The 25,455-nt window shown below is 38.2% G+C and overlaps 1 protein-coding gene across 1 annotated transcript in view; it reads right to left on the bottom strand.

The window, feature by feature from the left end:
• GLG1 (golgi glycoprotein 1) overlaps window positions 1-25,455 on the bottom strand; it is a gene marked incomplete at its 5' end in the record, with an annotated part of 144,002 nt that overhangs the window by 21,175 nt on the left and 97,372 nt on the right. The window contains 10 exons of the mRNA XM_079723874.1: window positions 1,975-2,061; window positions 4,262-4,399; window positions 6,196-6,349; window positions 8,319-8,420; window positions 9,922-10,043; window positions 13,833-14,047; window positions 16,356-16,539; window positions 17,485-17,556; window positions 18,453-18,656; window positions 23,574-23,789. Coding sequence (XP_079580000.1) covers window positions 1,975-2,061; window positions 4,262-4,399; window positions 6,196-6,349; window positions 8,319-8,420; window positions 9,922-10,043; window positions 13,833-14,047; window positions 16,356-16,539; window positions 17,485-17,556; window positions 18,453-18,656; window positions 23,574-23,789 — 1,494 coding nt within the window. The remainder of the gene's footprint in view (window positions 1-1,974; window positions 2,062-4,261; window positions 4,400-6,195; window positions 6,350-8,318; window positions 8,421-9,921; window positions 10,044-13,832; window positions 14,048-16,355; window positions 16,540-17,484; window positions 17,557-18,452; window positions 18,657-23,573; window positions 23,790-25,455) is intronic.

The raw sequence follows: 25,455 nt of genomic DNA, 5'->3' as shown, positions 1-25,455 counted from the left end.
TGGCTCACGGGCCCAGCCGCTCCGCGGCATGTGGGATCTTCCCGGACCGGGGCACGAACCCGTGTCCCCTGCATCGGCAGGCGGACTCTCAACCACTGCGCCACCAGGGAAGCCCCATGACTCTTTTTGAATTATGGTTTTCTCAGGGTATATGCCCAGTAGTGGAATTGCTGGGTCATATGGTAGTTCTAGTTTTAGTTTTTTAAGGAGCCTCCATACTGTTCTCCATAGTGGCTGTATCAATTTACATTCCCACCAACAGTGCAAGAGGGTTCCCTTTTCTCCACACCCTCTCCAGCTAAAATATCAGTAATTCTGCTTTAGAAAGAGCCAGGGGTGGGGGAGGAGCAGTTTCTTTCTCTGCATCAGTATCATCTGATGGGTAAATAGTCCAGTATGTACATTTGGAAACTATTCCAGTATTTCGGTTAGGTAGCCCCAGCACAGACAGAACAGCAGCTCTACGCTACTCCTCTAACGCTCCTTCGTTATACTTTGAAAGGCAAGTTTTCTAGAGGCAGATTCCCCTCGTGCTTGAGCAAGAGAGAAGACACAAGTAAGAACTGTGGGGAGAAAAAAATATTTAAAAATAATATTAGAGTATAAACAACTCTACCCCAATAAAAAATAAATAAAATAAAATAAAAAATAATATTAGAGTATGTAAAGCCTTTGGAATTTTTCCCCAAAGCTAAGCAGTTCAAAATGAAAACAGGAGTAACTGACGTCTATCATTCTGCCCTCGAACCAGATGACAAACTACTACCTCTCGGGAACACACGCTAACTGCCTTCAAGCTGAGTGACTGCTGTGCAGCATTAGCTGCTGAAATAACATCTTCCTTTAAAGAGTTACACACCCCAGAACATCCTCATCAGCCCATAAGGAAAATGAGACAGGAGATGACACAAGATAAAAGAAGGCAATGCATTTTTGAAAAATAGAAAGAAAAAAAAGACCCTAAGAAATGTAATTTTATGTATTGCCAATTTTGACAACTTAAATGGTCCTAAAAGGCTTATATAAAAAAAAGATAGCTATTCCCTGTTTCCATGATTTCTGGCCCTACAAGACAATTTTCACATTTTAACTGCCCCCGGCAATACTCTCTGTATTTCAAATAGTATGCCTATGCTTATGAGGTTTCTTTTTAATCTCATTTTTTGTACTTTAGTGAGTTTTAGGATGGAACAGGGATAAACATGGAATAATATTCAATCTTCCATGTTTAACTGCAAATCCCAGGCTTTTATTTTATTTCAGTGTACACACAAACATTACCAAATGGGGACTTCCCTGGTGGCACAGTGGTTAAGAATCCACCTGCCAATGGGGGGGAACATGGGTTCGATCCATGGTCGGGGAAGATCCCACATGCCGTGGAGCAACTAAGCCCGTGAGCCACAACTACTGAGCCCGCACGCCTAGAGCCCGTGCTCGACAACAAGAGAAGCCACCACAATGTGAAGCCTCCGCAACACAACCGAGAGTAGCCCCCGTTCGCCTCAACTAGAGAAAGCTCACATGCAGCAACGAAGACCCAATGCAGCCCAAAATAAATAAATAAATAAGTTAAAAAAACAAAACAAAAGAACATTACCAAATGACCTAATTGAAAGAGCTAAGGATGACAGAACAGGAATGCTTGGACTATTCTTGAATGTGATTAAGGGATTTGAAGTATAGCTGTTATCTTTTCTTAAAGGGGGAAAAAAAGATTGGTCTCGTCACTGTGATAATTCTAATTTATGAAGAAAACCGAAGGGCTAAATGCAGTGTTTAGCTACAGAAATGAGGAAAGGGGTTCAAGAAGCATCACGATATTCTTCTTTAAAAAGCAAACAGAGAATCTGACAAGGTTTCTTTTGTTCTACAGGGAATCTGAACTCTCAAGAGTCTCGAAACAAAAGAACTAAGAAGAAATGAAAGGCTGCTGACAGGGCACTCTCCTTCCATGAGCTGAAAACTGCTTACCTCGGATTCTAACTCGGTGAGGTTGCCGACTATATCTCTGCACTCTACAGCCAAGTCATCAAGATGATCCTGGAGGCATTCAAGCTCCTGCAAATAAAAAGGCACTCTCCTAGCATTTGTCAGTTATATAAATAATCAAGGGTAGATGAGATACCAGTGTCCACTTCCTTTTCAGTGGTCTTCCTTTTCTTTTCTTTTAAACAACTTCACTGAACAGAATGCTAGAGCTTTATTTGAGTCCCCAAACTGGGATTTTTGAAAAGATAATTATTTGATGTATCAGGGTGGTTAAGAGGGTCAAGGGGGTACAGCAGCCATGCAAATCCTCCAGAAGGCCAAACTGATAAGTCCAACAAGAATCAATGTTCAGGTGTCCTCCGAGTCTAAAAATCTTATCAGGCCTTTACTCCATTCCGTCAACACCCTGCTAATCTGCATTTTGATAATGATCATTGGACAAAATATTCACAGTGAAAGACATGGCATATTCTACGACTCTTCGTGGGCGAGTAGGTTGGGACCCAGTTTCAGGGTCTGAAACACAGTAGAGAGCTGATAGCTCCTGCAAATCAAATCTGGGATTCTAACCCTAACCCACATAAAAGGATCCTCTGAGGGTAACTGCAAAACAAGTGAGCACACTAGGGTTTGAGTATCTAAAAGCTATCTTACCTGGGCTTTGGAAACTGAGCTGGAGTTACCTTGTAACATCAGTCTATTGCTATTCCTTTTAGAGACTTAGAGGTTTTAAGTTTTACATTAGCTTACTTTCCCAAAGAACATGAACAGCTATTTCTCAGCAAAGGGCTCTGTTAAAGGATCAAGTTTAACTTACTGACTATTCTGCAAGAATCTCTGTTTCAGAATTAGAATGGGAAGCGAGGAGAAGGATTGTGGGAATTATACAAGAGCCAGAAAGGGGGTGGGTGGGGGGACCCTAAAGGAAAATGCATACAACTTTTGGGAGGAGATAAATGGCTAAGGGAAAAATTCCACTCATGGACTCCCTTCCTAAGTTTAGCTTCACAGTGATGGGCTGTAATGTACTGCAGCTTTCTCACTGTTACTTTACAGGGCGTATGAAAGGAAACTGTTTCATGGGATTCCATATGACTATATCCCTTGTTTCATTAGACAGAGGCAACAGAAAGCTAAACTATATGGCATTTCCTAACAATAAATTCGACAGAACTGTAGTAGGCCCAGGAAACAGACTGCTGAAAATGATATTCCCAGGCCCAACAGATCTGAGTAGGCATCATGTTGCTTTTAAAAAATGTCCAATTCCTGCACATGTGACTTTCATTAGTTTAATCCCAGGGGGTGTTTTGGAGTGGTACAAATGGAACCGTTCATGCCTCCTTCTAGTATTAACGGGGCTTTAAATAAGTAGCTATTCCTCACTGCATGGTTCCTCTGCCTTGATCTAAAAGACAAGATACCTTCCCACCTAATTTGCTAGAATGCAACAACGTATCTTTTTTTTTTTTTTTTTAACTAGGCACAAAATCCTAAGAAACCATTTATAGCATGCACATTAATTCTTGGGGCTGCTCCTTTTCTACACTTTCCTGTACGGAGAGGTTATAATAAAATGGAACAAATGCCTGGCTAGGATTAGACCTGAGCTCTAGGTAAGTTAAGTCAATACCCTTCATTTCTCTGAGCCTCAACTGTATCAATTACTAAATGGAAAAAATAATTCCATTTCTACATCTCTTCTAGGACTGTCATAGGGCAAGCATACTATTCATGCATATCAGTATTCGCATATCGATGTATATATTTATACTCTGCCTTCCCTCAAAAGGACCTAATGTAGCTTACAAAAATGAGAAAAGAAAAAAAAAGGGCAAGATAAAATCAATTAAAAATGAGTAAAAAAGAGAAAAGAAAAAGAAAATATGTTAAGGAAAGTGGAATGAAGCCAGTAGTAAGTTAGTACACAAAATGCCTACCACAAAATCTAATACACCTGCTAAAGGCACGCCATATCTTTGGCTCGAGGCTTTCTAAGAGGCAGCACAAAGAGGGAAAACAATCAATTACAAAACATAATAACCATAACATTAAAACAAACTACCTGCTTAGGAAAAGTACAATTGTAGAGACCAAAGAGAACATTTTCCTCAGGATTTCTTATAGAAAGAACAGTGACTAATATAACAAATCACACACCTGTGAAGCTGATGGAGCTGGATTTTACAGTGTTTGTAGTCTATATAAAATGTTAATCATGAACATTATTATTATTACTACACCATAAATAGGTAGTTTTGTCACCTACCTGTCCAGTCTCTGTTTTTTCACTGCACCATTTCCCCAGATCAATCAGGCACTTATCCTGAAGGGCAGGATCCAGCTTAACGTCCATGGCACGCTGGTGTAGGATCCTCTGGACTTCAGCTCGGCATTCCCGTGAAAGCTACATGAGAAATAATAAGCAAAATACTTCAAAGGTACCAAAACCAAAACCAAAAGACACTAGATAGAACAAATCCGTTGTCAGGAAAATAACAAATAAGTTTACAGTTATTTGAACCAAACTTTAAACCTCGAATCTCTTCCAGAATAAAAATGTTCTAGGAGGCTTCTAAACACCTTTATCTCTAGGAATGTGATTATAAATACATTAGGCATTTTCTAATATACTGTATGAAACAATATTCTTTTCTTAGAGTAGCCTGATAAAAGTGAATTAGGACTGAATCACTATGCTGTATACCTGAAACTAATATAATACTGTAAATCAACTATACTTCAATTAAAAAATGAACTGGATTTGTTCAGATGAGGTAGAGAGTTTTTTGTTTAGGAAAATTAATTTGCCACTGCTCTATGAATGTTGAGTGGAATACTGGGTCTGATTCAAGAGAGAATAAACACTTGGGTGAGGAGAACTGAGTTCAAATTTACCTAAACTCGGAACAAGCAGGTGAGAGTTACTTCAGGTCAGAACCCGACTCTTCTAGATAAGTTAATGAGAATTAGCAGAGGGTCAAACAGATGAAAACTAATATTTTGGGGAGAGTTGTGAGAAAGCTGTCATTGACAGGTACAGTCAGCCTCTCCTCCTAAAAAAGCCAACACATCTGGAGGGAGGTATGGTGAGGATAGAGAGTAACTGCTTAATCGGCATAGGAGTTTCCTTTTGGAGGCATGGAAATATTTTGGAAGTAGACAGAGGTGGTGGTTGCACAACTTTGTGAATGTACTAAATGCCACTGAATTTTTCCTTCTAAAATGATTAACTTTATGTTATGTGACTTTAACCTTGATTTTTAAAAAAAGCCTATTTTTTAAAAGGACAGCATACCAGATTCCAACTCTTTCTTTATTTACAAAGACAAGGAACCTCCTACTATAGTGACTACCAAGATGCTAGGATTTAGGAGCTCCTGTGATTAATGACAGGCTCATTATATGAAGAAAAAAGTAACAACAAATTTCCATATTTTCTTACACAGCAAAATAAAAACTGGGTTAATACTGAAGTAACTAAAGTATGACATTTCTTTCTGTCTGAGTCTCCTCATTCTGAATCCTAAACAGTCAGACTTTTGCATTAAGCTCAGAAGGGGTATTTGCAAACATGCCTGTGAAATAATACCATCTATATTTTCTGTAACAAATGCAGGGCTGATATGCAATAGAGTATCTCAGAAGGCTTAAAAAGGCCACCCTGGAGAGCAAGCAGCATGTCAGTATGGGACCAGAAGGCAACAAATGTTACCTGAGAGCCAAGCAGACACAAATATCCCAACAAGAGGCAGTACTCAGGGCAGACAAATACCAAGAGAGTGGGGCGTGGAGGGTGTAGCTCCAGCGAGTGTGCTGTCTGAGGGGCCTCATCAAGACACACATTATGGGCTCTGCTGCCAAGGGCAGAAGCCTAAAAACCGTTTGCACCTTGGCTAAGAGCTTCTAATGGACCTTTAACGCTAAATACAGTTAGGGTAGCGGCATTTGTCTATTTGTGATTTAGATTTTGGTAATTTTAAGAAAAACTGGAAATGTCCCCTCATTTTGTTAAAAGATGGAAAGAAGCTGGTAGAACAATTCTACGTACACTCACTGAATGAAGAAGCTTCTAGGAGTGCAGCAACCCCTCCCCGCGAGATATACTAACAAAGTTTTCCTAGGATGATAGGAATCGCAACAATTCACAACAAATGAATTAAATGATGACAGGAAGAAATGAAGTCAATATTGAGTGCATACCCTCCTGCCCTGTTCCTCAGTGCGATAGGCATGTCGGTATAAGCAGGAGAACACAGCTCCAGGAGGCATAAGTTCACTGGTTTCATTCCAACCGTGGGTGTGGCAAAGACGAGATGCATCTCCCTGGCATTTGCGGTATAAGACAGGGTCCAGCCTGTAAGGTTAAGAGTTAAGAGATAACCACTCTTACTATACCTTTCCTCCCAAGACATGCTAAGGGTTTCTGCAAGGTGCTTGTTTGTGTACCCGCTGACAATCACTTCTAGGGTAATGGAGACAGGAGGTAAGCACAAGTACATTCCTGAACTTTGTTCTTCATGAACACACAGTGGTCAATCTGTAGAAGTTTGTTAATCCTTAATATAGAAGATTTAAGTTCTGCCTCAAAGATGGTATCTTCGCGGGCTTCCCTGGTGGCGCAGTGGTTGAGAGTCCGCCTGCCGATGCAGGGGACATGGGTTCGTGCCCTGGTCCAGGAAGATCCCACAAGCTGCAGAGCAGCTGGGCCCGTGAGCTGTGGCCACTGAGCCTGCGCGTCTGGAGCCTGTGCTCCGCAACGGGAGAGGCCACGGCAGTGAGAGGCCCACGTACCGCAAAAAAAAAAAAAAAAAAAAAAAAGGTATCTTCGCAATGTAAGGCACACAACGTTACAATAACAGACTCAGCACTAACATGCCCTAGCTGAAATGAGACAAGGGTTGTAGCGATCACCAGGCAATTCACAACTTTTACTCAGTACTTTTTCTGAGTAAAAGTCAATCTTACCTGATATACTAGGTTCATTAAGATCAGGAAAGGACAAGATAAAGTCTCCTCCTCAAGTTCTTTTCTAGTAAAACTGTTCCAGTTCTTCTTCCCATGCAAGGTAAGGCAGTTATATTTTTAGTTTACCTGAACATGCTTATCAATTAAAAAAACTTGACATTTAACTTTGACTCTGGAGACAGCGGATTAGGTGATGAGCCTGCTGCCTCTCCAAATCAGACCAATGGATACTTCATTCTGTCTACATTATATTATCAACTTGGGGGGAGGGCGACTTAATGGGAGGAAAAAGGCTAATATTTAAGTAGCTTTAAAGATTGTGAAGCATCTTCTGATCATGGATGAAGGAATTACAGAAGAGGAAAAAACATACTTTTTTAAGGTAATAAACTCAGTAAACACTCTGTTATTTCGGTTTAGATAGCCAGAGTAAGCACAGGGAAATTCCCACCCAAGTTTCTGAAGTCCTTTCAAGAGTTAACTTGAGGAAACAGAAATAGACACACTGAGTCTTCAAGTAATCTTTTTCCAGTAAAGTATGGGGGTAAAACATATATTAATCACCAGAAAAATAATTAATGACCAAAGTACAGTGGCTTAAAACAATCAAGCAGCAGCTGAACTTGGGAGGCAGGAGGAACAGCCTGGTCTGGAGGTGGGAAGAGAAAATAAGACATGGAAAGAGGGAGGGATTGCAGCCAAGAAAGACTTATTCTGACCGTAAGAGATACACTTCTATTTCATCTACCTCCCTCCTTTTTTCTGGCTAACAGGAGGAGAAGAGAATCAAGCTGTCGTTTATTGAGAAGAGCTTCTTAAGACAGAATAGACTCAATAATGTTGAATAGTAAAAGAAATAAAGCAAACTCCCATACCCAGGACAAATCAATAAAAATAAAAATCACCATGAGAGACATATCTGAAGATGCTCCTGCTGCCCCACAGCGGCCCAAGTTCTTTCTAGATAGACGTTTGTGGTATCAGAAACACGTGACCCTGACTTTCAATGTAGTAGTTAATGGGGACACTTGGGAATAGACCTGCAGGGGCTGTCTCTGCTTTTAGATACTGTTCTGAAAGCCAGAAAGAGGTTTTTCTGGAGATCAGAGTGTCAGCTATCCCACAACTTAACAAAAACAAATTACTACTGATTACTTTTTAAAAATACAAGGGATAGTGACTACACAGGAGAACAGGCTGAGGCTTACCTTACTATGGCTTCAAAATACTCACTTCCAGTGCTTAAGACGCTGCGCTTCCAATGCAGGGGGCACAGGTTCGATCCCTGGTCAGGGAACTAGGATCTCACATGGCGCGTGGCCAAAAAAATCCCAAACCAAACCAAACAAAATACTCACTTCCAATCACGGGAGATGAAATACTGCAGCTCTAAGAGACGGTGTTCACAGTCTTCCACCATTTTTTCTGTGTATAAATGTTCCATCAGGCACGAGAGGATCCTGGGCATAAAATAGGGGTGAAATTGTAACTAGAGAAGGTTCTGACAATGGATTCAGAACTCTCACACCAGTATTGCTTGGTCTGTAGAAAAAGCCGTTTAGCTATTTTCCTGGGGCAATCAGGGACTTACTTTCCTGAGAGTCACTCAAATTAACTCAACCTAACAGTGCCTATGCCTTCTATCAACTTTAGAGCCACTTAGCACTTAGGACGCAGCTTACACAAGAGCTGTGTGCAGCTGCTTTATATTTAACTGTTTATTATGAGAAACTTCCAACCACACAAAAGTAGAGAATCATATAATATCCATCTTCCCTTCCCATAGCTTTATCAACCTATGGCCAAGTTTGTTTTAACCCTATACCCACCTTGCTAATATTTTGAAATAAATCCCAGATACCCTATCATATCATTTGTAAATATTATACTTCAGCATGTTTCTCTATACTATGAAAACACAGTACCATTATCTACCAAAGAAGTAAATCTAAAAATCCTTAATATCATGAAATATCCTTTAAGCTTTCAAATTTTTCCAATTATCTCATGCCTTTTCACGTCTGTTCAAATCAGGACCCAGAAAAGGTCCATAACCTGCATTTAATTGACAGTATCTCAAATCTATTTAATCTGTAGCAGTTCCCTCCTTCCTCCCTCTCCCCTGCCCCCTTAATAGTTGACACAGTTATTTTCATATTGGTAAATAGTCTTAATCAGTCTTAAGAGTGTTTGTCTACCTCCACCAACCACACAAAGAGCTTCAAGGAAGAAGACCTTTTTTTTAACCTCCTACCACAGCATGAACATCTGGAGTATATGCACAGCAGAATGATGAGAAACATGGACTGCATTTGTTTAACACAGTTGGGTACTGCCGGCTGCAGGCTATAAAGATTTTTGCAGAATGGAAAACCTGTTCTTACTTGCAACCTGGTTTTAAGAGCTGTTTGCACATCATATGGAATAAAACCAATACATGAGACTCAAATGCTTTATTATAGCATTTTACAGCTTTCCTAGATCTTGGATATAACTTCAGAGTTCATTTTGTCCATGATTACCCCCACCAACCACTACATTTTGTGTTTTATTTCAATTATAATTAATTACTCTCTAATAATTATCAAGTTCCCAGTGTATATGAGACAATATACACATAGGATGAAAAGTATAGAGCCAAAGCATGTTTCATTTTATCCTGCGAGTTCTTCTCTCTGATTTTTATTTGACCATTAAGTAGGATTATTCAGTGACCTAATGTCTGGGACTTTACATGCTCAGTCACTGTCAACAAACATCATCACAATGCTGGGTCTAGCTTCTCCACATCATGGATGAGGCAGAGTCTCAATCCCAATACTAGTTTTAACAAAAGCTGGTATGTGTTCCTGCTTAACAGAATTTCAGTTAAGTTGCTAAACCGTCGGAAAGTCATTTGGGGATATATTCCCCATGCTGCACTGCCAAATACAATACAATACCACATATAAGATAACCTACATTGGGTCTCCGGATCTTATGTGTTTGCAGGCTGTCTGTATTACAGATTCACAAGCTTCATTCAAAGCTCTATCAATGCGGTAATCTGCACCAGGGTCAGTCTCCTGAATCAGTGTTTGAAGCTGGATTAAGAAAAATTAAGAAGGAAGAAAGAAAGTCACTTATACATCTAGGATGAGCAACGTCATGTCTTCAATCAGTTCTCAGTCTGGTATATCACAATGTACTCTTAACAAGGTACTACAATTGTCACTGGCCGAGCTCAACAGCTCTTGTCAAATACTTTCCAACTAGTTCCTCTACTTTGCAAGTTTTTCTGTTTAACTCATTGTAGGTATAGCTTGCCTACCTGTCTGAACCATCCCTGGATGTGCGCAAAACAAGAGGACCTTACAATATAAAAGCTGCCTCTTTCCTCACATCTGGTAATCAAATTACTAAATCTGACACTCAGTGCCAAGCCAGAGTTGAGTGGAGAAGAGTAAACAGAAGACATTCCCAGTTTGAGATCTAATTTGGTCTTAAAAATCTAGAATTTGAATTCTGCTGCAAAGACAATGGCATAAAACAAGTATACTCTGCTTTATTAAAAAGAGATGTGAGATTTCAGTTGCAAGAAATACCAGTTACAAAAAACAAGAATATTACTTATAATTTCCTATTTTTCCTCAACTATTTTTTATATAACCAAGAGATAAACCAGAGCTGGTTCATTACAAGTAATACAGAAAAATACTTGTCATTATGCAGTTGAAAATGAGGATATATTCTTTAACATTTACTTTTGCTTGGTCCACACTCTGTCATAGAATAAAGTGAAAGCATGAGAAGATGTGCCTCAGATTCTTTTTTTCCTGTCTGAGGAGAAAGCAGTTGGGGCACAGATGAAAAAGCTCTAAGTTAAGGATGAGAAAACCTGAGTTCTATTAATAGTTCTGTCTCTGCCAGATACTAGCTTTGAGAACAAAGGCAAGTTGATTAACCTCTAAGCTCCAGTTTCTTTAACTGCAAAGAATTATAAGGAAGAATAATAATATAGAAGGTTGTGTAAGCTGCAAAGCATTTTACAGATGTACAAGATCATTATTACTACAGATGGGTAGCAGATGGTGTTTGGGGTGGGAATCTTAAATAACACAAAGCAAATTTGAAAACTACGGTCCTTCTGGTTGGGGTTCCTTTTGTTCCAAGTTAAAGAATTGGAGCCCTTTTTGTGTCATTGATTTAGCCTCTGTAGGAGCCTTCTCTGATCCTCATACATTTGACCTACAATCCTATAGAGGCTCATATGAAAGCACTGACCCCATCACATACTTGATCAGAGAACAAAGATCAAAAGAAAAACCCAATTTCGTCTCTCCTAAAAGAAGTCAACAATCAAGATGAGAGAAGTATGAAAGATATCTAATATTCTGGGATGGAACTTATTTATACCAATTCTTGGCGCAATTTGGAGAAGCTTCAAAATGCAGTGGTTAGTTAGTAGGAAGATTACTACTACTGTCAAATGACTACCAATTTTAATTTGCTGACAAAGACCAAAATATTTACTTCTTTTTCTGAGGGACATTACAAGCATCATGGGAGTCTGGAAGTTCCTCTAAGAACTTATCAGTTAAATATCCATGATTGACAGGCAAACTTTGAGAATTCTCCGTGCATGTACCAGACTGCAGGTTCTAAAAGAAGACAATGAATGCCCTACAGACTCTACGAGGTCAAAGCCTCAAGGGATCACTGCTACTCTGGAATCCAGTGACAGCGGTGTGGGAAATAAACACGAAGTACGTGAACTATTACATGATGATACATCTATTCCTGCCCCGATTGCTTAGGAAAACGTGAGAAAATGCTTCCAAAAAATTAGTCTAGAGAATAGACGGCAGTCTCCTTAGCCTAGGAGAGACTGGGCCCAGATTTGTTCAGCCATAACTGAAAAGAATTTAAGTTCATGATCACAGTGTATTTGGAAGAGTATATACTCATTAAAATCATAATTATTCTTATGCTTCACTATTTATTTGCTTTACTATTTGTTGAGGGATCACTAAATCAAAGCACCACCAAGCAGAGAACAAGGGAAAATTAATGGTCAACCACAGACCAATATGGAAGTCTACTGTATCAAGGAAAGAAACTTTGAAAAGCAAATTATTACAAAACATTCCTCCATTTGACTGAGGATGGATAACGAAGCAGAAGACTAAGGAAAACTTTCTCCCTTGGGATCACCTATCTTCAATTTTTGTGAGCAAAGGCTGAAGACCACAGGTCCATAAAAAACAAAATGAAGTGTTTCTTGCCCACTTAGCTAAACTTAATGTGGACAAAACCACGTATTTTACCTTTTGAGGCTAACCTCTAGGTTTGGAAGCACTTTTCTTTTGGGCACAAAGCATGAGGTGGGTGCTATTTATTTCTCTCTCAACAAGCTAAATTTCAAAAAGTCCTGGAGGTAAACTAGATGCTTCCAAATAAAATCAAACTAATTTCTTTTTTCTGTACACCTTAGGACAAAGTGTAGCCTCAGTAAAAATATAAGTTTATTCCTGACCACCACCCTCCCCTTTGCATGCTGCATTAAGGATGAAATGTCTTGATTTGTTCTTGGTCTGGGGCCCAGGCACACACATCGTCACAGAAGTTTCCCAGGACAACCACCAGCAAAGACTGCTCCTGAGGAACTACATCCAGAAGCCTTCCTTCTAGCTAGGCTTGGTATTCTGGATAAGAGGCGACATTTGTCTATTTTTCCCACTATGGGATGTGTAAGTTACTGTCCACTCTGGGTCAGGGTGAGTAATAGAAGCTAAGATGAAATTTTACTCCACGTCAAAATACTACAGAAATTTTGTGTTTCAGACTGTAAAATTCTGATTTTACCTGATTAGCAGGAAAATCAAATTCAATTAATATTCAGTTTTTTAATAAAAAATGCCAACAACGAAAATAAGAGACTAATGAATTGCAGTTTTCTGAAGTTTCACTTAGGAGAGAATCTCAACCTTCTAATTTAGAGTATAAGGCTAAACTCTATCTTCTGTGCTTCCTAAAGGAATGTATAGGAAACCACAGAATTCATTGTACAGGATGCCACTGTTACATTTCGTATTGTAAATTGCTCAAAGACTCTTATTCGGTAAAAAGCAATAAACATGGATAATGGTAATGAAACAGATGCACTGTATCCATTATAATATTTTGTTAAATTATATTATGTACCTGATCTATAGTTACTCAACTGTTTTATGAACCTTGGATCAAGAACAACTTTATTTTCTCAAGCAAAGCACGCTAATTTTTTCCAACTATCTTTACAGAACTGACTGTAGAGTCTGGCGGTAGAGAAAGACAGACCCTCCCATGCACAGCTGCCCTTGTTGAACAAGAAAAGATGGTGGGATTTTGAAAACGACATGCTTTCTTGATCCTTCAGGCCAGGAATTCATGCCATGCTGCATATCAGTAACACGAAGAGAATCTTAGAAAGTTTCAATTCATTTCAGCTCTCTTTCAGCCTCAACTCAATCAAACGGGGTGGGAGAGGCACATTCTCTTTTGCTGGAAGACCTTTTCTGATTTACCAGAACCTGGTTTGCCTTAGTAAATACAATCTAGCCAGATATCTCTTCTTTAAACACTCGAGTAAACAACGCATTTTATCTATTTCTTTAAGTTTACTGTATAGCTCTTTTTATTTATTATGAGCTCAAACTTCTGCTCTGCAGCAAATTCCACGTTTTTACTCTGATATGCCTGAAGTAACGGTATTTTGTGTCTAGTTCTTAATACCTAAGGTTCACTGTGATGTCACAAATGATCCAGATAAATAAGCTGGGACAGTGTCAGGAAGAGGCTCCTCGGCTGATAAAATGTAACATTAAAAATGGCAGTGGAAAATCTGTCCTTACCGCTTGCTGGCAGTTCATTCCAAGGTTCCCTTTCTCCCCCCGAACTACTTTCATCAGACAATGCAGGGTTCGCCCTTTTCGATGCAATCCAGAACAGTGGTGTTCAATCTCTCCCCGACAGCTCAGGATGATCTCAGGGCTCAAAGAAAAGTCTTCCATCAACATGCGGCGGTAATCTAACATCTCGCCCTGGCACTCACTGCTCACTTGCCGCCCTGTTAGGATTTAAGTCACAACATTATGGATGGTGAGCTACAGGATCAGATATTACCACATATTAAAAGTACAAGTTTTTCCCTAGAATATACCAGTCACACTATTATCTAGACTGAAAAGCAGAGAATTTAGCAAAAGCTTTATCAGCATAAAATGAGTTTAATACTCCAAAGACTAGGGTTTACATTGTCAGTGTTCTGCCTTATACAGAATTTTATACTACTGAACTAGTAATGCATATGTTTTGCCAACAGAAGTCTTATCAATAAGATAACTACTGGGGTAAAAATTAAAGCCAGGAAAATCCCTACTGGCTTATACCCTTTAAGCTTATGGAAAAATCTTCACTTCAAATACTCACTACAGCTCCCCAACTCTTCTTTGAGCTGTCAATGCCATCTGGGAAAACTTATGAAATTTAACAAAAAACCCCAGCTTTGCTGAGGTATAACTGACATATAATAAGCTACACTTTCAAAACATACAATTGGATAAGTCTGACATATGTACGCATCAATGAAACCATCACCACAATCAAGATATCGAACATATAACCATCAACTCCAAAAGCTTCCACATGTTCCTTTAGAATCCCTCCTTTCCTTTCCTCTCTACCCACTTACCCCATGCCCAGGCAACCACTGATCTGCTTTCTGTGACTACAGATTATTTTACTAGTTTGCATTTTTCAGAAGTTCATATAAATAAAGTTCATATAAATGGAATGATATGCTATGGACTCTTTTTTTTGTGTGTCTGACTTCTTTCAGACTTTTTGAGATTCAGCCACAAATCAACAGTGCATTCCTTTTTACGGCTAAGTAATATTATTTCACTATGTGGCTATACTACAATTCGTTTATCCCTTAAACTGCTGATGGACATTCGGGTTATTTCCAGTTTGGGGCTATTACAAATAAGCTGTTATGAGCATTCATACACAAGAGTTTATATGGATATATGCTTTCATATATCTTGGGTAACCTAGGCTTTACACTGCTGGGTCATAAGTTAGATGTATGTGGAACTTTTTAAGAAACTGGCCAACTATTTTCCGAAGTAGAAATTTAAAATTCCCATCAATAGTGTAGTTCCAGTTCTTTCACATCCTACTAACACTCACATGGTCAGACTTTTTAGTATTAAAAATCTGTATAACTTCTATGAATTATCTGTTCATATCCTTTGGCCATTTGTTTGCTGAGTCTTTTTGTGTTTCCTGTTAATTTGCAGTTTAAGGAGATTAACTATTTTTTAAATACCAAAATTAGATGTTATGCATACTGCTTTATAATATGCTTTTAGTAGTCAACAATCTCCACCTTTACATTTCAAGAAAATTTCATCAAATACCCAGACCATAATCAAAATTCTCCAATTTCCTCCAAAAAGTCCTTTGTTTGCATGAATACCAAACATGCATGGTCTCTGGTTGCTATTCCATTGCTTTTAAGCTTAGGAGTCTTTCACTACCCAGATATGAGAAAAAAATTCAACAAAAAGTTCTGAGTTTTATTTAACAACTGATCTTTTTCCACTTAACTTTTTAATCACTAGGCAATTGTCCTAGCATCATTCATTCGACAGCGAGGAATTTCATTTTTACATCCTATAGTCCATGTTAAATGTTCTTTCTGAATGACCCTGACCTCTTATACATCCTTCTTAGTTCCTTTATCAGGGATTGACTTTTGGACTGAACAGACCCTGAGTCTGACCTCATAAGGTAATCCTTCCTTCTTTCACTGCTTAATTTCTTTATATCAACACTGTTAGAATAATAACAGTACTCATCACTTACTGTATGTTACGTGCTATGCCAAAAAACCTCATTTGATCCTCGCAAGAACTCCTCAACACAGGTAATATATTTTTGTTTTATAGATAAGAAAAATGAGGTTTGGAGAGATTAAGAAACATAAATAATGGTCCCCAGGCAGTTAGTTTGGTGATAGAGCCATCAACTGAAGTCACGTCTCTCTGACCCAAAGCTCATATGCTAAATCATTATGCTTCCCTGACTCTCCTAAAATTGCTGTGTGACATGCATTTTAAAAATTTTAAATTGGATTTGAGAAATATAACTTACTTTAAAAAAGCTGGAATGTAAAGAAAAACAAAATTTAGGGCCGTTCAGTTAAGAGGAAGGGGCTTCAATAAGACTTAGGGATACCAAGACTTCAGCCTAGAGTTTTGCTTACAAAGAAAGGCTCCTGAGTCACAAGGTACAAGTGTACTCAAAAGAGCCCACATAGGAGGAAATGATCCAAAAAGGAGTGAAAAAGATAAAAAGAAATTAACTCTTACCTCTATGCACAGCTGACTCCAGACACATCAGAAGGTAGGAGAGCCTGGCTTCCCGGGACCGAGGAAGGTTTTCCACGTTGCACCGGTATTTCTTCAAGTCACTCTTACAGGATTTGGCCAATGAATAACTGACTTTATAATCCTGGGCAATCAGCTTTTGGCGGGTTGTTAGTGCTTCTCGACACTGAGAAAAGAGGGTACCAAGGGAGCTGTGAGACCACTCAGGAGGCTGAGCCGTTCACATGTACCTCTAAGACAAGCAGAGGCTCATGGCCAAGTACAGTAAACAACTGCAGTAGTTACCAAAATGTCTATGTTTAAGTTTGGTTAAAATTGAGCACAAGTGTGCTGAACTAGTGTAGCAAGAAGTAGGGGTATATGAGCAGGAAAGCCTGGAATTCTATGGTGAATTGCTGATTGTTGCAACAATAGCAACTGTCCAAAACACATAAATATTTGGTAGATTCTAATACATTAACTTGACAAAGTATTCTTTTCCTCTTCAACAATATCCCTAAAGTAAATTTCACCAGAATGAAAGTGGCAACTGACATAACACTCTGGAAGCTCCATTCTATACTTTTTAAATATAATTATTCAATACTAAATGATATAAGGAAGTGAAATGAGAAACATTTCTTCAGCTGCACAGGAAAGTAAGTGACAGGACAGCAAAGCCAAAAATAACGACTTTCAAAAGTCATGGAAGATTCTTGCATTCATCCAGGGACAAAGAACTAACAGTAATGAGAAAGCTTAATGAGACAGGTGCTGAAAAATTAAATTGCTAATTATCTATGAAGCATATTGGTTTGGTTAGTCTAAACTTCTTGAGTACATAGGGATGGCTTCAGTGTAATTCTGATATAAAATTCTCTGGTTTTACTCCCCAAATTGATTCCCCATTGGTGTCCCAAAGTCCAGATATCACGAGAAGCTTAATTTTTTTGGTTTAAGTGAAATATGCTTTGGTTTCTTACTAAAAGCCAAGTCTCTTACCTCTGAAAAGGACAAGCTGTATCAGTATTTTATATTTTGGTATGAGTTTATAAGAATATTGTATGAGAGGATTTGAGAAAGCTTTTAAGAAAATGAATAAAATGCTGGTTTGTTTCAAAGTAATACTTACTTTTTCACTCATGGATTCTTCAAATTTATGGTTAAAGAGGCACTTATATACTCTGCCTTCACCAGCTTGTGTCTGTAAGATAGAATAACATCATCATCATCACTAGCTAAGCAGTTACACTGGGCAATATCCACAATCTTATAAAGAACTTTCTGTTAAATTATTATAATGATGACTACCTTTGAACACATGGCTCAGCCATTTATAAAATTTAGTAGCCTTTGAAAGAAAGTAATGATTGCAGTAAAGATGAAAAAAAATTTCCCATGGTATTTGAATACACTGTCATGTGTTCCCAGACATACTGTTAATTAGGAAACCAAGAGAAGTGTCAATGAGTCTCTCTTCTTACAACTTTATGCTAGAGTCAATAAAACTCTAGCATTGGCTCTGATCAGTGGTTCTGACAGTTAAAGTTATTAATTCAAAACAGCAGGCAGAGTGGGAGTGTACACAAGTCACACTCAGTCCTTTGCGGTAAAGATGGAGATTATTTCTGCCTAAAGGGTTGGAAAGTTCTTCTATAGGGTACGCAGGTAGTAACCAAGGATTTGGTTTTAAAAGTTAGCCACCTGCTGCTTCCTTCGTCTTAGCCAAAAGTAGTTAAATATAAATACGTAATATGGCCAATTTTTAGCCATGGAATATATGTGAATGGGATTCCCTGGTAAAATAGGATTCCTATATATAAAACAGACTTTCAAGAACTGAAATTGAGAAGTGAGATAGAGTAGAAAAAACAACGTATGGAGACTGTTCGAAGCCAAGTGTTAACTAGATGTTATCAAGGCTGAGCAGCCGTATCCAGTACCCAGACAACTTTCTGTTATCCTGGGACCAACTCCACCTTCCATTTCAGTGACTTTTCTACATGTGACAGCTTGTGTTGGTTTAATTTTGGAATCGAGTATAAAAAAATATTTAGGAAGAAAACGAAGCAAAGAAGAACAGTTTCTGAGCTGACTCACATTTTCACAAAAACGTTCCCGATCATCTCGGCAGGCAAAATATAAATGCCGGTCTAAGTGAAAGTCATCTGAGGACAGCTCAGCCACCCGGAGAATGGCTTTCTTGCAGAGTTCAGAGACTTGAATCTTAGGATCTCTTTCTTCTGCTTCCTTCACCAGGCCTTTCTCCAAGCATGATACCACCTCACCCTGTGAATGTGCATCCTAAAACAGCAAGGATACTAACATTTAAAAACTCTCACCACCATGAGCATCAAATAAACATCATTTGGTTAAAAACAAAAAACCAAAAAAACCAACTCAACACACAATTGTTTATCAATGTTCTATTGAGAAATAGGGTGAGAACCAACCACACTGTGAAAGTTACAGAAAATGCCCTCGATAATCTTTGGTAAGAATGTAACAGTTGAAAGCTATAAATGAAAATAAAGATCCTGGGAAATTTAAATCAGTTTAGTTTGCACTAGAAACAAGAACCTGACTTTTCAGAGTTTAAAATGTCGGAAAATTTTAAAGAAATTACATCAGCCCAATGTAGTGATCATAGTTCATGTCAATATTGATAGAACACTGCAGAAATATCTGTTCATTTACCTCTAAGGGCTAGGTATTTCTCAAATAATAGCGCTTTAGTCAAGTTTAAAAAATAACAACAAACCTCAAAATTCATTGTGAAAATGTTATAGAGACCCTCTTTCTCTTTTTTCTATTTTATACTGTCCGCAAAGATCCCAATCTTTAGTGTAATGTTCACTTTGATGTTCTGGATTTATCTTAATATGATTTAACAAGATTACCACCATTTATACAAACTGCTTTTGAGAGCTTTCCTAAAACCATCCAATTATCTTTAATTGTACATTGCATCTAGCCCATAGCAACCACAAGCACTCAATCGTTCAAAATATGAAAAATTTCCCCTAAACATTTTCTATTCAAGAGTCCTAATTTTCTATACTCAGAAGATATGCTTCAAAAACTTGACAGGTATATCCATAAATATACCAAACCAAAGCAGCAGAAAATTCAGTGTTATCATTTTACTGACACACACGCACACACACGTGTATATAAAATCTCGTTACAGTAAAATACCATGTTTATGAAATCATCTGTATATAAGACTCCTAAAACTAGGTAGGGAAACATCTATTTTACTAAAATTTCAATTCAACAAAAAAAGTATAGAGTTTTTTTCCATTTTGTTGTAATAGGATTTGTTCCACAGCACATTTATTTCCAAGTATTTTCATGAAAATTTTCATGTTCTCTCCTAATATACCTGTGAAAAGGGGCTACGAGCTGTGATACCTATTGTGCAGTTGAGTAAACAGAGGCCTAGAGGAGTTTATCAACTCGTTCAAGCTGCAGAACATAAGGCACCTAGCCAACAGTCCACCATTTATTTTTTTAGATCTTGGAGTGCTATGAAACTCCTACAATTTGTATGTGGGTTTTGTATATTTTTCCTGAGGAGAGTTCATAGCTTTCATTAAATTTCAAAAGGTTTTCTGATCCAAAAAAGATCAGGAAGCACACTATACTAGCAGATTCTCGTGCCTTCCTATTTTCTATCTGTACCTCAAACTTTCTCACTAGCTTTATGATTCCATCCAATGCTTAGAAACCTGAGATGAGCAAAAAGTTTTTTAGAGAGTAATTCTGAAGGGAGAAAAAACTCTGAAGGACAAGTGACAAAAAGATAAGGACAGAGAGATAAGTGGACACAACCCCAGAAATTCAGAGTAAGGCTTATTTTTTCTTCCTAATTTATGAGTGACACTAAAATGTGTCTGACTTTGGCCCACTTAGAAGCCCTACCCATTTCCACTTCCCAAAGGAAAAACAAACCTGTGATAACAAAGATTTGGAAACGTATCAGTCACTTACTATTTACAGTTTATAAGAGATTATTATAAACATGATTTTGTGCTAATGAAATAATGTCCTATACCAAATTTTAGTAGCTCATAATAACTTACTGAGAGGTTGCTAGCAATTAGGTCGTAATCATATAAAAGAGGTTGAAAATAATAGCATGATAGTCAACTTACGATTTAGACTTACCCTTTAGTTCTGACATCATAGGGTAAAGAAATGATTTCCCTGTAATGAGTCTAAGTGTTTCCCTGTATACTTAGGGTTTCCAACTGTTTAAATGCACCAGCACCATGGTTTGAGATCCTCTAAGGAATCTGAGATGTAATTTTAATTATAGCAATTGTAGCACCACATATTAGTATTGCGCCGTAACATCACCTCCATTAGATGTTTTCATTCATCATTTTAGATAATTTTTTCTAATAAAAATATTTCAGGAATTCTTCTCAGTTTCCCAGAGTCTCTGAGCTTTTCAGTTCAGCCCATTTGAGTTATACAACTGAAATGTATGCAAATATTTGACAAAGAAGACTGTAGGGTTATTACTGAATATGAATGAAAGCAAGGGACTGTACAGCAGCACATTACCTACAAGAAAATGAAATTACTTAGGGTTAGGTTTTAAAAAGTTATTAATATGCAGGCTTGACATATGAATAACAAATTATACTGTAAATGGACGTACAATGAATTTTTAAAATTCTACTGTGGTGAGACAAATGTCTGTCTTAAAACTATTACTAGTGTCCCGATCAGTTTTTAGCAGTTCAATAGGTAATATTTTTTCTTCTCCATACACCTTGCCTTATTAAAAAAATTTTTTGAAAGACCAGAGAAGGATAACACTAATCACAAAAAGGTGGGCAAGAACTCAGTTTTCATCTCTGCTATTAACCATTCTCCATTTCAACACCTGTAATGTCTTCTGTGATCTACCTCTATAGGTAAAGAGAGAAAAAGAACGTCTGAACTATTCAAAGTAGTTGGTTAAAAGCAGAAAAGGATAAAATGATAAAACTAGTGTGTGAAAAGTATAAAAGTAGTAATAATATGGGGCACTTGTCTGCAATTAAGTTCCTGTACTGGATGCCACATTCTGCTTTCTCTTCAAATGATATAAATTATTTACATTTACTTTTGGAGATCTGCCTTTTCATTTTAAAAATATTTATTTAGAAAATTCTAAAGGTTTTATTAAATATATAGTCTTTGTTCTAAAATTCTGAAAAAATCATTATAGTTTTGAAATTATGACATTTATATGTTCATACAGAGGCAGGGTATAAACAGATTAACCATGACCACTCTCCTCTGACCTTTGGAGGTGAGTTCAAAGCTAGTCACAGAGGAGTTTGCAAGCTTCAGGGCAACAAATTTAAAACTGATGAGTGTGTTCTCTTCTGTGGTCAGAAGTTGACTTTATAAATTTTCAGGATAATTTTCAAAACTAAATAACTTGGCTTCAGAGAAGTAAACTATAGTTAGAAAAAGGCAAAGAAGGGCTGAGGACAGACTGCTATCATTTTTAAACTTGGCTGTAGCAATAGGGTGGATTACATAGAAAGGAACATGCTTTTTCAGAACTGCAGGCATGAGTCATTCTAGGGTGCTAGGGTGGGGGTCTGGAGTAAAAAGAAATTCATCTAACTGGCCGGTATAGCCAAAGATGAAAATGACAAAAATGTGCATTTGGATGGTCCATGGAAACATTTTTTGTTATTTTAACTAAGCTGAAAAATCAATCCTCACTGTCACAGCTTTGGGCTCTGGCACTATTATATGCTGCCATGGTTCAAGTCAGTGCAGACTTAGTAACTTGTACACGCAGCTGAAGGCAGGTTTTACACTGACAATTCAGATTGCTAGTGGGAAGCTAACCAGCGATTATCTTGGTGGGCAATAGGGAAGAACTACTACAAACAGAGGTGAATTGTAATGGTTTGCTCTACAGCATGGATCACTAATCACAAAAATGAAAATGTGTCATCATTGATTCCTGAAAAGTGTGTCTGTTACACTTATATGAAGATTTTTAAGAGCGAGATTTGGAACTGGATATAACCCTCAACACCCTAAATAAAGTCAGAGGCGCTTCCTGAATTATCAGGGTGACTTAAATGCTTTTGTGCCATTTCTACAGTGTGCTGGGAAATTGAAGAATCACCCTTCTTTATTAAAACTGGCCTTTCATTAGCTGCCTGAAAGCTGTATGCCAGTTCACAGCGCTCTCAAGACCAACTCAGAGGTTCCCTGTGAAAGGGCAAGCTCTGTGCTGATATGAAGCAAAGGGTATTTGGTGACAGCCAGACAATAACCAGCACTCAAACCTTCATTTGAACTGGTGTGTGCAGTTCCAGAATTCTAACACCACACCCCCCAGTCAGGGATGGAAGCCTGCAAGTCACAGTGCTCTGAACGGAGGGCAAAGGCACAAATGGATTTTGTTTTCTCTCGTACTTCCTAAACAGCAGATTAATGAGCAGCAGCAATTAACAGCTGATGCCATATATAGGTCTCAGACTACCTCTCCCACTGGCATCTGCTACTTTTCAGGAGTTCTTTCATTTTTGCTAAGCAAACAAATTCAGCATTAACCTGGCTGAACCTCCATTGTGACCCTCTGGACAACAGACTAATAAGGACAAAAATAAGATCAGATATAATTAAGGAAGAAGAACCTAGGTAGTTATTTTCCTTCCTGTCTTTACTAAAACTAGTTCTCCTGAGATGAACATAACATATATCACATTTACAGAGTAGCTTTCTTCTGAGAAGCTAAAAGTACCTTCTATATTTTAAAATTTTTAAATTTTTAAATACGTTATCTTCTTTTATACTGGTGTGCTTACTAAGTAATTTTTTTATGGCAACAGTGAGGTATATGCAAAGAAAGGTTAGAGAACTTGAGTCTCTCCTAATCCAACTACTTTTCCCACAGGACTACTGAATACTTTTCTAGAGGAACGTTATAGGTAACCAGCAGCTGGTTTTGCATTTTGAAGCTAACACTAATCTTGGCAGATATTAATTCCTCCACTCCCCCATACAGTATCTAAACATCTTGTTACAAACAGATGAAGTGTACCCACAGGCCAACTAGCGCCTTAGATATTGGGGCTGTCTGGACCTCAACTTGAAGTCTACCTCTAGCCCTAAATGTTTTCCATGCCAGTCATACAAAGCTTTTCATTCATCGAGTCTGTAAGACCCCTTTGGTGAAGGCAGGGTAGTAGATACCTTTTCTCCAAGCCGAATGCTCCCACATTTCAGAATGTTGATGTCATTTTTACAGTCATCCATGAAGCCACAGATTAGACGGTAATCACTGAAAATGATGGCTGTCATCTTGGTGATGTATTGGTGACACTGGTACTCGGTGATGTTGCCTCGGTGATCCACCAAGCAGGAAACCAAGTAACCTTTTCCAACTGGTTCATCAGCACACTCTTTGATCTGCTCAAAGGAAAGTGGCTGTTTTACACAAGTATTCTATTCTCTTACCAAACAACTTTTACAAAAGAGAGAAGGATATTTTCTTGTTTCTTCTTCTGGGGAAGAAAAAGGAAAACACTTAGAAATGCTTGTGTTTTAAAGAAAATAGTGTGCCATGCCTACTCAGATCATTGCACCTTCTAGGAAATACCTGATTAATATGCTTTGCAAGAAAATACATACATATACAAATGCTTAGGTAGAATTCATGTTTAAATGGAGTAAAAAGAGCTTTTTAAAATTTTTCAGCTTTGTTGGGAACGGTTATTAAAATGTATTTATTGAAAAGAGCTTTTGACAGCTCTTTTAATAATGATTCTACTGAGAAGTCCCTTTATCCATGCAAAGAACACAATGGACAGTGAGAAGATTAGTCTAAGGAATAGGTCTGAAAAACAGGTGCAGAACTAAAGTCTAGTTGCATATCCCAAGCCAAGCTACACAGCAAACTATTAATGTTAGGTAAACCTAATGACCAAGGGGAGGGAGGGAGGAAGGCATACTATTACCTCTTGACATGACATTAATGTGTTCTGAATTAACTATGGATTTGGACATATGTTTTGAACCTAGTAGAATCCCAACTTCAACACTGTGGTCTAGAACAGAAATATGTTTAAATATGATGTTTAGGGACTTCCCTGGTGGCGCAGTGGTTAAGAATCTGCCTGCCAATGCAGGGAACACATGTTCCAGCCCTGGTCCGGGAAGATCCCACATGCTGCGGAGCACCCAAGCCCGTGCGCCAGAACTACTGAGCCTGTGCTCCAGAGCCCACAAACAACAACTACTGAAGCCCGCGCACCTAGAGCTCACGCTCCACAAGAGAAGCCACTGCAGTGAGAAGCCCACGCACTGCAACAAAGAGTAGCTCCCACTCGCCGCAACTAGAGAAAGCCCGCACGTAACAACAAAGACCCAATGCAGCCAAAAATAAATAATAAATAAATAAATTTATTTAAAAAAATGTTCAGTGCAGTCTGGCAAGAAGTTTGGGAAGGGGAAGGCCATTGCAAGTCTAATTTGGGTGGTTTAGACATATGATCTAGTGGATCAAGCACAGCGTGACTCCACATGGGTAGTGTTCCTGCAAAGTACACAAAATCACAAGCGCTAATGAAGGAAAATAGCCCCAAAATGTTGAAATTCAGCCATAAAAAAGTGAACTCTACTTACAGGGTGTTAAGCTTGAATTATAAAGCAGAGGAGGTTGTTTAGAAAAAGCCTGTTGCATTTGGAGCAATTAAAAAAAAAAAGGCAGTTTTGACGAGAGGAAGGAGCCAAATGTAAATGTCTGTTTCCAATATAAATGAGAAGGGAAAAAAAATGAGAAGGGAATATTTTACTATTTTTTTTGAAACCAATAGAGACCATTCTCTACTATTACACCACCTATGGTAAACATGTACACTTGATAAGACAAATACAATCTCCTTTTCCAAAAGGTGCTAGGTGAAGGACATACCACATACTAATTGTCCTGTGGGCCGGTGGGTCTCTTCATGTCTAACCCCAGGATTAAATCCAGAGCAAGTCAAAGACTCAGTTCAAGAGAGGAAATTGTATTCACTTTTAAAGAAGCAAACCTGGAAATTTAAATAGCCTCACACTGGCTTCAAGAGGCAGC

The sequence above is a fragment of the Hyperoodon ampullatus genome (genome assembly GCF_949752795.1).
Source record: "Hyperoodon ampullatus genome assembly, chromosome: 18".
NCBI classification, from domain to species: Eukaryota; Metazoa; Chordata; class Mammalia; order Artiodactyla; family Ziphiidae; genus Hyperoodon; species Hyperoodon ampullatus.
The sequence above is the reverse complement of the archived record's forward strand: the minus strand, read 5'-3'. Positions and strand labels throughout refer to the sequence as shown.